Consider the following 14,550-nt stretch of genomic DNA (forward strand, 5'->3'; position numbering starts at 1 on the left):
CAGTGCCTCTACAGGTCCGGAGGAGCATGCAATACAGTTCACCGAGGGTGCTGCGCATCATCGTAGCTTGCTGCGCTACACAACCTGGCACTCCAACAGGGGCAGGACCTGGCTGAGGAGGAGATGGAAGAGTTGCATGTATCCTCTGATGAGCTGGACATCAAAATGGAAGATGGTGATGAGGTCTTCGAAGGCAGGGATGCCAGTGATGAGGCCATTGCATGGCCAGATGAGGCAGACATGCTTGGGAGGCCTCATAACTGCAATTTCCGTGGAGAATGATGACGAGATGCAGTGAGGACAGTCCTGACATCCTCACCTTGCATCTGCGAACATTTGACTCCTGTGTGGCTGATGGCAGGACACATACCCTCAGTGCTCATGGAGATGCAGTAGAGGCCCTGTCACTAGATTCCAGGAGGATGATGATGACATGCAGTGAGGACACTCCATAGATCTTCACATAGCCTCTGTGAATGTCTGACTCCTGTCTGGCTGAGGGCAGCTCACTTGCGCTCTGTGATCAGGGTCATGTCGTTGAGACACAGCCATGAAACTGATCCTTTGTCAGCCTTCAGCACTTGTCCCCTTCAGGAGCACAACATCACTGGTCACATATGCTGAAGAGATGGGGGGGGCAGGCTCCATCTCAAAGGTGGTGAGAGCAAACAGAGAGAATGACGGAACTCCGTGATGCCTTCCCACAACATTCTGGCAGCAATGACAAGCACAGTCGAGGTGCAGGCATCAGTAATGTGTCCAGTGATTGTGAAGCCAGACCATCACTTCAGTCTGAAGGTTACACACTGCACAGGGAAGAGGACCTGGACTGAGACGCCTGCCTTTATCTTGTGCAGGGACCAAGGTTTCACATGTGAATGACACGAACACTGCTCATCATAGCAAGGAGCCATAGTCAAGGAGGCATTCTTGGAAGTTTATTTACAATAGTGAACATTATGTACTAGTGATTAACACCCATGCTCAGGCTGTGCTTTATTGACCCCTTTTATCACATTTTTATTTAAAGTTTGTAAGTTTCCTTTAAACTTTGTTCTTGGTTTTACAGCTGACCTGAATTAGGGGCTGTGCCTGATTTATCCCAATTTTGTTAATTTAGTTTAATTGTTTTAACTCAAAAAGAGTTACATCTTCTAAACTTTCTTAACTCTGCCGTTACATCTTGGTGCTCCTCAGGCATTCACAGAAGAAGTGGAGGCAGCAGTCTGTTACCCTTCTTGAACCGCTGCAGTCCATGTGGTGTAGGTACATCCACAGTGCTGTTAGGGAGGGTGTTCCAGGACTTTGACTCAGCAACAGTGAAGGAACGGTGATATCTTTCCAAGTCAGGATGGTGAGTGGCTTGGAGCAGAACTTTCAGGTGGTGGTGCTCCCATGTATCTGCTGCCCTTGTCCTTCTAGATGGAAGTGGCCATGGGTTTGGAAGTTGTTAACTAAGGAGCCTGAAGGGCTCCAGCCTGCTTGGGTGTCCTGCTGCCAGCAGCGCTCTCCTCAGCCTTTGGAGCTGCAGCTGCAGGGGCCACAGAAAGGGGGGATATGGATCAGTCGGACATTCATGGCATCACCTGGGTGGGTGGATCTGGGATGTTGAGCTGCTGGTCCTTCTTCCTATGGGTGCTCATCAGCCCCTGACTGACTCCTTGAAGAGAAAGGGAAGCTGGAGTGAGGTCAAGCTGTCCAGCAACCCTCTCACGTTGACACTGTTGGAGGCCAACTATGGAGTCAGTGATGGAGTTCAGCCTGCACAGCAGTCCATGACTGATATCCTGGACCAAGGTCTCCATGGCGGCCGCCATCCTACCCATGTTGACCTCGATGCATCAGCATGCCGGCGTTATCACCCGGGATTGAAGGTGGGTAGGGGTCCTCCATTGTCCTTTGCAATCTGAGGAGTGTGCCAGCCATCCTTTCCTGATGTTCCCATCATTGTCTTTGCCGTTCTAACAACTGATTGTGGACCGAGTTCAGAGGCGCATCTGAGTGCCAGCAGCCAAGGATGTCCATGCCTCCGCCTGCCATGGAACAGACTGTGTGGTGTGCTCAACTGATTGTGATCCCAAGGCCACTCTACATCTCAGTCCCACCGAGGTGTGTGCGTAGCGCTGATGGAGGGTGTGGGTGAGCACTGTGATGGGTCTTCAACGGTGCTGCCCTGAGGGTTATCATCCGAGATTCTCTCAGTGATGGGATCAGGGCTCATCGTTACCAGAGGTTCAGATATGCCTAGAAGAGAAAGTAGAGGTTATTAATGCTTGGCAGCCACATTAAACACAGAGCAGTGGACTCAGAGTAGCAATGAGAGAAGGATCATGTGGTGAAGGATCCTCATGTGGATGCTATGTGGTTGCCACAGGAACAGTTGATATCCTCTCTGGCCAACTCCAACGTGTGTCTCTGAGGAGATAAAGTTAGATGGAGATGTGAGGGTGTGTGAGAGGGAGTGGGTGGTGATGTTCCTTGAGATGGCAGTGAGTGAGATGCCAGTGAATGTGTAATGTCCTTGTGAATGTGTGAGTTTAGAGTGATTAGATGGTTGCCTTACTCTGGCAGCACGGATGAGATCATTCATCCATTTTCTGCACTGGATGGCTGACATCTTGTGTGCAGCATTGGCACTGACCACCTCTGTCAGCACCTCCCAAGCTGGAGTGATTAGACTGATAGGCCTCCTGCGGCTAGAGCGATGGTACAGGACATCGTGACGGTCCCCCACGGCATCAAGAAGGCATCCCAGGGGTGTGTTATTGAAGTGGGGGGGCTGCAATCTCCCTGGCTTCAACGGAGCAGTACTGGACTGCAAACATTGAGAAGTGTGCACACAGCTGCATTTTTAATACGGCGCTTGGCGTGAGGAAGCAGCGAGGTAATGGCATGGTAGACCAATCGGAGGTCACCCGCCAGCAATCCGGCAGGTTTCCCATGACTACATAATTTATGAGTTGCTAAGGGGAATAATATGACGTGAAAACCCGCTATTGCGACTGGCAGATTAAACATCTTTAGTCATGCCCACTTCATGCAAATCTGGGACAATTCTTAAAATTAAAACCAGGCCATTCAGTAGTGAAATCAGAAAATAATTATTCAACAAAGGATAGCAGAAATCTGGAAATCTTTCCCCTAAAAGCTCATGGATGCTGTATCAACTGAAACTTTGTAGACCGGTGTCGATAAATCTTGATAGGGAGCGTATCAAGGGATATGGATCAAAGGCAGATAAGTGAGGATGAGGTGCTGATCAGCAACTAATTGAATGGCAGAATGGGCTCGGGGGCTGAATATCCTGTTCCTGTGTTCCTACTCCTGACTTGCACTATTCTTATAAAAAAAGAGTTTGAGCGTCATGATATGTGAACCAAAAACTTTAACCAATAATTAACCAAGGGAACATAAATTTTTACCCCAGGATTTATCCTTTTGTATTGCTTTTCAACACATATGCTTGTGATTTTCACTTGAGAACTTGACAATTGCTGAACTCTTGGTGAAACAATTAAACAAACCTGGCAGGTGAATTTCAGAGCCGATTTTCACAATAGGAGCAGCACCTATACAGCCCAGTCTCATTATAAGGCTGCCAATAAGCTTTTCACCCACCTTCAATTATAAGTCTCCCTGTGATAACACCAGCTCTTTAATAAGGCTTCCAAATCTACCCTGGAAACTGACATGTCTCTACGCATCCTCTGTTTTCTTCAGGCACTTCTGCTGTGGTGCATATCTCATTATAAAGCTAAAATTGCTATCTTCTAGGTGGAATGCTATAATGAGCAGTGCACTTAGAATAGTGCTGATCGGGCAATAATTACCAAAAACACTAAATTACCTTAAAGGGAAATAAAAGATTTATCAGAGAGAAGTTGAGTGTCAAAAATTATCTCTGATTTATTCACTTTTTCAGGGGATGGTTGTTTACATATCTGATTCTAATGATAGCACAATTTTACTGCCAAAGTAACGCATCAATTGTGAAGATGTATGCAGACAAAATTCAGTTTCTTGTGAAGCAATGAGCAAGCACAGTGGAATCAGCATAATAGGTATAATAAGTTTTCCCTTTAACGGATGAACAACAGCACCGAACTGGAGTAAAGCAAGGAGCACACACACAACATTTGTACATTGCTAAACATGGTTTAAAGTATGCACATTCATTTCAATTAAGACAGAATATTTTATGGGCAGAAATTTTTGCTCGGCGGGCATATGCCCGACCCGCTCGAGCATGAAATAACACACGTTGACGTCAGGCATGCCGACATCAACGCACAGTCGCACGATAGTCAGTCGGCAGGCGCATGCTGGTGTCAGCAGCACGTCCACTGACAATTAAAAGGCCTTTTACGGCCATTAAATAATCAATTAAATTAAATATTTTGTTTCCTATCCAACCTAATGGTTGGCGGGCAGGCGAAAAGGCCAAGCAGCCTTTGCATTTTTTTGGAAGCCTCATCTACGGGGAGGAATGAGGTTTCCAAAAGCAAATAATAATACAATATAAGTTTTAAATTTTAATTAGTAACATGTCCCTGCTCATAAGACAGAGTGACGTGAGGGGATATGTTTTATTACATTTTTATTCACTTCATTTTCTTTTTTTAAAAACGCTTCATCTCCCTGAAGCAGCTCTGTGCCTCAGGGAGATTATGCAGCGCTCACTCGCGCGCATGCAAGATGTTTGCGGTCAGCCCGTTCACCCTCCTTCTCCCACCAGCACAGGCAGCGCTCAGCGCTTGCCAAGGGCAAAATTCTGCCCTATGCACAGGAGAAAAAGAACAAATGACATGGAACAGTTTAAAATCCATTCTGCTTACGAGTTGATTAACGGCTGAAACTAAAGCCAAATGAAGAGATGTGGTCAATTCTCCTGAGGGAGGGAGCATCAAAAAGAAAATCATTAACTTGCTGATCTAGGCAAGGGGGATGAAATAACCTAACATCAAAAGAGGTTTTGAAATCAATCCAGAATGCTTCAGCTTCAACAGTGCTTGTCAATTGAACCACCTTACATCAGAAGCATGTCCCAATCATATTTCAAAATAATTCAAATAAAAGTAAGAGTGTGTTAATCTTCTGATTTTTGACCCTAATCTGTTTGGGAAAAAACTATCACACTGAGCTAACAATTAATATTACAATAACAAAACAACTCAACTGTTAAGAGAAACCCTGTTCCTCTAACAATAATTACTTCAGGCATGCAAGAGTAATTATTTTTATTTAAAGTAGTTTCTAGAATAAAAATTTAGTTTCGGCTTTCCCAGTCCACTATTTCTCCCTCTCTTCTATTTACATTACTTAACTTCATAGAGTTGTAAAATGTTATAGCACAGAAACAAGTAATTCAACCCATCAAGTCTGTGCTGGTGTTCTTTTCCCAGTTGGGCTAATTAATCTAATCCTATTTTCTTGCCAGCTCCCCATGCTCTTTCAATGTTACTCAATTCCTCTATGTACCTGAATTTTGTTTCAGCTTCTTTGCTGCCACCATCCATTTTGAAGGTAAAAGAGACATGGAAAATTTTTTAATCGCCTTAAATTGGCTAAAAACACATCACCATAGGATGGGCTGCTGATAGCATGAATATACATCCAAACAAGTAAATTCATCCATGCTGTGCTAATAGCTAAAGATAATATTTACAAGCCAACAATAGCCAGTGGAAAAGAAAATGAAAATTCAAAATCATTTTCTAAGCATACCTCAACGCATCCCTTCACAAACAATTCAACAGTGCAGAGGCAGGTTCTTCTCCTTTGTTTCCTATTCCCATCAAAGTTTAAAACCAATATAAATTGAAAATCTATCTCTGCGTTACATTATGCATGTTTAATTGTTTTATATTGCAAAGAATTATTTTATTAAAAGAAACAAATTGCACCATAAAAATGCTTACTGAAACTGGACTTCATCGTTTGGCAAGTAGGTAGCAATATATGACAGATATTAGCTAGGAGAAAATCAGAAAGGCCAGAGAGTGGATGAAACTGAAACTGTGACAGAAAAGAATGTAATAATGGACTTAGACTGCATTGCACCAGAAGCTGAGGATGACAGTCTTGCCTATTTTAAAATGTGCAACCCAGCATCACTTCATTTTAACAAATTACATAATACTAAATGTAGAAAAAATTCAACTTTTAGTACCTTTGCTGACAGAGTGGAATTGATACACTGAACTCGCTCATATAATATAATGCATTGTATGTATTGCTGAATAGCTGACATTCAAATAATTAGACCATTCAATTGCAGCAACAGCTGCAATACTTTGTCACTTAGTGGATTACTGGAATGAAGACTATAGGTGACCAAAATGTTATATAAAGAGCTAAATATTGACACTAATATAATACGATCTTTCCTGATTAGCGCTGGATAATTTTCCTGTTTTTTTTTCAAAATGGACGTTAAATCCATTGCAGCTAATCAGGAGAGTACGATTAGCATTCTTCAAAATAATTTCTCTTGTCAATAGCTTCCAAAGGAATTGTAGTGAGTGAAAGACTGAGAGATAATAGAGGAAGTATTATGTATGGGAAACAAATATTATTATCAGTAAGGTCCACTGAAAGGCTGGTGGTAGTGCAGAAGAAGTGTAACACATGAAGCTCATCACTGCACTGGCGCTAGCCCAGAGGATGCATGCTTAAAACAGCTCACTAAAAGACTAAAGCTAGCCCAGTGAGAGTGTCACTCAGGAGCATCACTAATGGACTGGCACCAGCCCAGAGGATATAACACTTAGGAAATTCACAAACTAAACTAGAATGAGTGCCATAGAGGCAGATTTCTAACGGGCTGAGATAATCTAGAGCAAAGATCATTCAACAGCTATTAAATGAACCAGAACCAGCCTCTGGGGTCTGTGGTACTGAAGATTAACTACAAATTGTCAGTTGTCCAGAAGGAAAGACATTCAGGAGATTCACTTGAATTGGTAATAAAATCATTCAGGAAGCGCACTAATAGACATGGGTAAAATATGATCTAAGTCTGTATTTCTAACATCCAAATTCCTGCTGCTTGTGGAAATTTCAATGGGATAAGATTGCAATTACTCCAGGTACCATAATAGTAATGTAATTTGACTCGCTGCATCACTTGTCAATACAAATTAGTGCTGAGCATTTGTGCTAGTTTACCTGTGCTAGTGCTAATAATGTTGTTGTGTAGAAGAGCAAGTTGCATACTGCAAAACATTATAACTAAAAAATTTCCCTTCAAAATTCAAGTTTGTCCATTCCACGGGCCAACAAGTCCAGCTATACATAAAACAACAGATGTCTTGTCTCTGGAGGACCACATATAAATGTACCAGAATAATACATGTTTTATAAGTTATCTGGAGATATCTGCTGATTAACAAAAGACCAACTACCTATAACATTCTGTTTACTTTACATCCCCACCACACATGAGGAATTTAATGAGTATAATTAATTAAATGTAAGGAAAGTAAAGCTTTAATTATTTAAATATTGCAATGATGTTCATTATGCATTTTGATTAGACATCACTGAAACAACATTTCGTTATAGAATGCAGATGTGTACAAATATATATATTAATGATTTATTTCTGTAACCTGGTAGTTCTATTTTCTGTAAATTGTCAATAATTACTTGGGTGTTTAAAAACTCAAAGCCTTCCAGTTTTAATTTTAAGCCTCATTAAACAAACCTGTGAATACTGCAGTTTCAGTGAAACAATATAGCCTTCCAAAAATAGAGGGAGAAAGCTTTAAGAAAGTAAATACAACACTGAATCTTTATTTGCAAGTGAAGTTGGCTGAGCTATGATGCCGCAAATGACTCTAACATGGTATATAGCAGATACCATGCCAAGCTATGGCATTCATTGTTTAGAAATACAGTCATAAAAAGATAGTACAAGAAAGGTAATGTGGTGACATTGCATTGTATGGGTATTAGGTGAGCTTCTTGGTTACTAGAGAACTATGTTTACACTGTATCAAACACCATTCAAACTCCCTGAGGCAGATATGTCAAGCAATGACACAATTCCAAATTAAAACTCAGACGTCCTTAGTAAAGAGATCAAACAATTAAAGCAATAAGCGATATACTACAGGCATATGTGCAAGGTGGTGAGGTGATTAGGGTTGAATCTACTGCTGACTAGAATTAAAACAGTACATTATCTGCCTTATGATATGGCTACTACTCAAAAGATTCAGCATTAAAGAGCTAAAAATTGACCACCACCTATTCCCCCCTAGAAACTCTATTAATATTTTTCATTTGGCCATGGCAATATCTACTTTGAACAACTGCAGAAGTTGAAAATCCCAACATACTACTTCCTACTCGATCTATGAACATCACAAGAAATGAGTGTCCATGGCAAGAAAGGTGTGTCCATAGCTTTCGTCAATGGGATGAATGGACACTGAATTTCAATGAAACCCTTCAAAAAAGGATATTAAGAAATAAGAACGTTACCACTTGAAGTAAGAGGACCCCTAAGGCAATCTGTTAGATCATCTAATTTATATATTATGAGGTAGCTTGATTGTACATAAGGACATTATGAATGAAAACTGATTTAGTGGTTGTCAGTTGCTTAGGCTAACAAATGGTGATCTCAAACTCAAATGTTATGAACAAACAACTGCTGTCTGAATAGTACTGGATTGTTTTAAGAAGGGTCAACATTGTAGTATGTCCTTCTGAGAGCACAAACCAGGCAACAATGGAACACAGACAGGGAGAAGCATTTAAGCTTTAAAGAGGAAAAGCTTATAATTAGGTAACAGACTGCAACAGAATTAAAAATTGTAAGGTAAAATATAAATATGAGAGAGAGAGAATCAGGTAGCAGAGAGAATAGAGCAGAAGAGGAAAAGAGTGCTGATAAAAAAGGAGGGAATGATGAGGAAACGTTCAAAGGTTTTTACATTTTCAATGTATACTTAAAATTGTTACTAACAGGTCTAATTGCATTGTGTAACTGTATTACTCCAATGTTATTTAAGTATATCATTGGTTGTAGTACAGCATTGTAAATGGGAAAATTTTAAAAAGTAGTTAGCCCAGGGTGCTTGCAATTTCTTGGATCTATTGGCCTCCAACAGTCAAGTTAAATTCTAAGAATATATTTTTTTGTTTACATATATTGGGTGGAATTTATTCCAGCAAAATGCTTCAGGAACCATGGCAGCCCTCCCCACTTAATCATGAGAAAAGCACCCCATCGGTCTCCCGGGAGCAGCAAAACCTCTCCTGATGAAGTTGGAGGATGGAAGGTGCTGACACATGATTCCTGGCCACCAGCAATGGGATGTCAGTTAGGTTCATTAATGAACCAATTATTCCTTTGTGCATGATCAAGGGACCCAGCATCAGGATGGGTGGGGTGATGGGTGGAGGGGCTGCATCTCCTCATTGCTGTCAACACCATTGGAAGGGACCAAGGGATTGCCTAAGGACACCAGGCCAAAGTTGAGTGAGGGAAAAATGGAGATTGTGGGGTGCCATGGGAGGCGGGAGTCTGCTTGACTGACAGCTCTCCACCTACAGGACTGCCGCTGCCAGGGTCCTGAATTCTGGGGAAGGTTTGACGATGGTCACATAAGTCCCTTAAAGGGACCTATAATACCATCAGGCCTCCCACATGGAACTGATTGGGGTTCTCCGCTGGTTCTCCTCCCAATGGGCGAGACCTCTATTGGGCCGATTCAATCCTGCCCACTGTATAAGAAGAACGCACATTGGGGGCAGGCAGCATTTATTGCCCATGCCTGACTGCCCTTGAGGAGGTGGTGGTGAGCTGCCTTCTTGGACTGCAGCAGTTCAAGGCAGTAGCTCACCACCGCCTTCTCAAGGGCAATTAGGGATGGGCAATAAATGCTGGCCTAGCCAGCGACATCCACATCCCGTAAATGAATTTTTTAAAAAATAAGTCCACGATCAATTGTCCATCAAGAAACTCCAGCTTTATCTCAATGTAAACTATATATGCCTTCTAAAGATATTAGTTAAATGATGATTTCAAACTCCGTCATCATCAGTCCCAGATCGGAACTGTGATTTGTGAGTGTTTGCCAATATTCACCTTCAGGGGAACTGAAACATAACCTGATTTACAAAACATTTTGTACTTCCAGAAGATCACCCAAGCAAAGGTTTTAGGTATGGAAGAGACTCACTAATTACGCTTAAATGTATGCATTTTGCATTTAGTTCCATTCATTTTATAATATGTCAACACAACACTTCATGCTAATTGTGCTGATACCTGTTAGATCTGACATCAGAGCATACCACCATTACTAATATAACTTCAAAAGAGGAGTACATTAAAACTGGCATCTTGAGAGTGACATCTCATATCAAGTATTTTTGCCAAAAGTGGGATGTCATTTCCAGATGGTTTCCTATAGGTTTTGATTATACTTTGATTGTGCCAAAGCACCAAATTGATGCTCAATTAGCTTGCACATTTCCACAAATTACACAGCTCAGCTCAAGACTACAAACATTTCCAGTTGTAAATACCAAGTTTTATCAGTGGTAGAACAAAAACTCAGCAGAATAAACCATCTTGTTACTAATGTTCTTGTTAAACAAATATTTTGTCCACAGTTCTTCAAAAACTCTCTGCTAGAGCCTGCACAGGTGCTCAAATCTCAATAATATGACCCTTTGATGGGAAGAACTATTTTGCTGGTTCACACTTTCAGAAAGAGACTTACCAGAAGTAGTCCTTACAAGGTCTGTTGTATTTCTCAATCCAAGAAATGCAAATTGATACAGCCTCCAAAAGCGTGGCTCTCCAAAGATAATAGAATGGTATCTCGCCCACTGATATATTATTTCATCTTTGGGATAGCCATCTAAAAATTAGATTAAAAATGTTAACTATTTTTCTATTAAGACAGCAATTTTGAATGAGTATGTAATCTTTTATTCAGGAGGATGTAAGAAATCATGAAGGAAGAAAAGGTCGTCAAATCTGCACTTTCCACAAACCAAGTACACTGCACTACCATGAGCACTAACCCATCTATTCAATATCCAGAAGCAAATAATTAGAGGATAGCTTCAATCATAAGATCAAACTGTAATTATGGATGAGTAATGCCATTCAGCCCACCATGATTAATCCATTCAGAAAGACCCTGCAGCCCTATGATTGCTTCATCTAATTCTTTCTTAAAGGACTTTGAAGTTTTTGCCTCCACTTCTCTATCTAGAAATTGATCACTCTTTGTGTGAAGAACTTCCCGATATCAGTTTTGAATTTAACTTTTACTACTTTGAACCTGTGTGCTTTTGTCAGTTACTCTTATAGTTTCATTTACAGTAAGATCGTGGATATATCTTTTTAATTGCCTTAATTGTTGTAGACACCTTTAGCCTTTCTATAAACCTAACAATTGCCTCCTCCCTGGAGTATATTATCAGTAGAACCGTATACAAGGCACAAATATATAGGTCACTGCAAAGGCTAAAAGTATAAATATTCACTGGGATACCTGAAGCAACTTCTATTTTCTACTGCAAACTGGTTCATCTAGATTCTAATCTCTAGCTTTAATGTTTTGTGATTTTAATCTCTTGAGAGCTATATTTAACTTAATAGCAGTATTTTTAACATGAATTCTGCCAAAATCCTCCCATGGTGGCACTAAAACAAACATCTAACTTCTTTTAAATCAGTCCCCTCACCTGGCAGATGACCAAAACTTAACTTCTCTATCCTGAACCTTAGTTCATTTGCTTTGTTGCCTAGCAACATTGTTTTATTCTGCATAAATGCTCATTAATATTCAATGTTAACTAAACAAAACTTCAGAAAATTTATCTATTCCAAACACAATGCTTTTCCACACTTGTCTGTTACAATTCACAAGTGACATTAACTTCTCCCAACTGCCTTTCTGCCTAATGAATGTTAGCAGTGTATTATAGTGGGTAATTATACAGCCATATATAGATATTCATAAATATTATTTTATTTTATTTTGATTCTTGGAATGTGGATGCTGCTAACAAGACCAGTAATTATTAACCATTCTTAGTTGAGAAGTTGATGATGGGCCTTCTTTTTGAACCCCAGCAGTCCATATGGTGAAGGTGCTTCCACAGTGCCATTATGGAGGAAACTCAAAGATTTTGATTCAGCAATCATGAGGAATGGCGATATACGTCCAATTCAGGGTGGTGTGTAAATTGGAAGGGAACTTGGAAGCAATGGTGTTCACAAGCACCTGCTGCCCTTGTCCTTCTAGTTGGTAAAGGTTGTGAGTTTGCTGTGGAAGAATCCTTGTATCTAATAGATAGCACAAATCAGAGCCATGGGGCACCAGTGGTGGAGGGGTTGGATATTTAAGTTAAAGGATAAGTGACAATCAAGTGGATTGCTTTGTTCTGAATGGTGTCAAGCTTCTTAAATTGTGTTTGCAACTGCATCCAACCAGGGAAGTGGAGGGTATTCTGTCACACACCTAATGCATGCCTTGCAGATGGTGGGTGGTGGAAAAGCTTTGCAAAGGTAGGGAACAAACTATTATGTTGCAAGTGCAGTCACTGAACTGCTTAGTAGCTGCAACGTTTATATTGTCTGGTCAATTGATGATCCATGATTATGGAGCAATTCTTTACAGTTACCAGTGTCATGTGTCTGGGAAGCAAAGCTACATAGTATTAGAAATGCAAGACCATTAAACACTATAACTTATTTGGTGTTAGTTTCATAATTTCCTGTATGTGGAGAATAGCCTATTACAGAGCCAATTTTAACTTGGGAGGGAAATGGGCAAGCAAGGGCCAAAGCATGACATCACCACTGGTGGATAGAAGTCAAAACAAGGTGGGGGTTTCAGGACCAGGGCAGGTAAGGTAAATCGGAATTACGTGGGGTTGGCAAGTTGATGATCAGTGGAAGATAAAACCCTGGGCACGGAAAGACCATGTTACCCTCCTGGCCCACAAGGAATATGTCAAAAATAAGCATGCGAGCCTAGATACTTGTTTTGTCAGCTATACTGAAGCTGGGAAACTGTGAAGGCCATAGATAGGCATGCAATTAAAATGACATGCACATCCCTGAAATATCATCAAGACACAAACCGCCATTTAAATTATGCCCCCACTACTCTGGTTCGTTAACTTTCTTGTGCTTGAAGGTAGGCAAGTAAAACAATTAGGAGCCTGGGGCAAGGAACAAATCTGCCCCCACTGCCCCACCATCATTCTGCCATGACCCCCACCTGCACTGTTGATGCCAGGTGTGGGCAGATTCAAAACGAGGAAATTTTTAGATGAGTATGGGTATCACTAATAAAGAACAATTGGGAGCTTTCATTGCACTAACATGAAATGTTGAACTGTTAGTTATTGACAAATCCCACAGATTAACACTTTCAGTTATACTATATTTGTTACAATGTGTACTTTAGGAAGATAATTAGTTCATAAAATGTTGATATGTACTAAAATTCTGTGGCAAAATATTTTTTCAAGCATTCTGCAATTTTTAATGGATGACATTGCTGTTTTACATATGTATAGTTAAATTATATATCATAAAGTTATACATACAGCTTGAGAATACCAAAGGACATGAGTGCTCATCCATTGGGAAGTTATGCAGTTGAAGCTGGCATTCAGCATCGATTGTCAACCTAAAAATAGTAAAAGGTCATTGTTATGACAGAAAGACTCTCATTAGAAAGAAATATATTCACCTGCGTAAGATACATGTAAAATTCTGAGTCAGGTATGAGTCAAAGATATGGGCATATGTTACACATTAAAGACACAGAGGGCATAAAAAGAGTTAACTTGGGATGCCTCAAAAGGCACACAAAAGATAGTATACTTCACAATACAAAGTACAGTAACATTATTATGCAAAACTCAAACAATGGGAATATTGTACACAACTCAAACCCAAGGTGAATTTTATTTAGATAAGAAACAATATAATAGAAATCGCATTCTTCATGATATCTTCAGCAGTCAATCACAACATAGGAACTGTATCAGATTATCAAAGACTAATCTAGTTTACATAACTAATTTTATTTCTGAGATTTTCCATTTAAGAAAATAAGACAGTAATGCCAGTTAACGTTATCGCTATTCAAATGCATTAACAAATTGCATGTCTGATGTATTTATAGCTTGATTAGAATTAAAATGTAACTGCAATGCTCTAACTAAGGGAGCCCTTATCTTTATTTTATTCTCTCTCACAGGACGTGGGCATCACTGACTAGGCCAGCATTTGTTGCACATCTCCATTTGCCTGTGAGAAGGTGATCAGCCGCCTTCTTGAACAGCTGCAGTTCATGTAGTGTAGGTACATCCACAATGCTGTTACAGAGGGAGCTCCTGGATTTTGACTCAGCAATAGTGAAGGAATGGCGATATATTTCCAAGTCATGATGGTGTGTACCTAGGAGGGGAACTTGCAGACGATGGTGTTCCCATGCATTTGCTGCCGTTATCCTTCCAAGTGGTATCGGTTGCAGGTTTAGAAGGTGCTATCGGAGGAGC

The 14,550-nt window shown here is 40.5% G+C and overlaps 1 protein-coding gene across 1 annotated transcript in view; it reads right to left on the reverse strand.

Moving 5' to 3' along the window:
• Positions 1-14,550, reverse strand: part of LOC121281589 (gamma-aminobutyric acid receptor subunit gamma-2-like) — a 404,445-nt gene that overhangs the window by 359,309 nt on the left and 30,586 nt on the right. Inside the window, exons 6-7 of the mRNA XM_041194589.1 lie at positions 13,591-13,673; positions 10,740-10,880 (exon numbers count right to left, since the gene is read on the reverse strand). Coding sequence (XP_041050523.1) covers positions 10,740-10,880; positions 13,591-13,673 — 224 coding nt within the window. The remainder of the gene's footprint in view (positions 1-10,739; positions 10,881-13,590; positions 13,674-14,550) is intronic.

Source organism: Carcharodon carcharias, chromosome 8 (assembly GCF_017639515.1).
Source record: "Carcharodon carcharias isolate sCarCar2 chromosome 8, sCarCar2.pri, whole genome shotgun sequence".
Taxonomy (NCBI): domain Eukaryota; kingdom Metazoa; phylum Chordata; class Chondrichthyes; order Lamniformes; family Lamnidae; genus Carcharodon; species Carcharodon carcharias.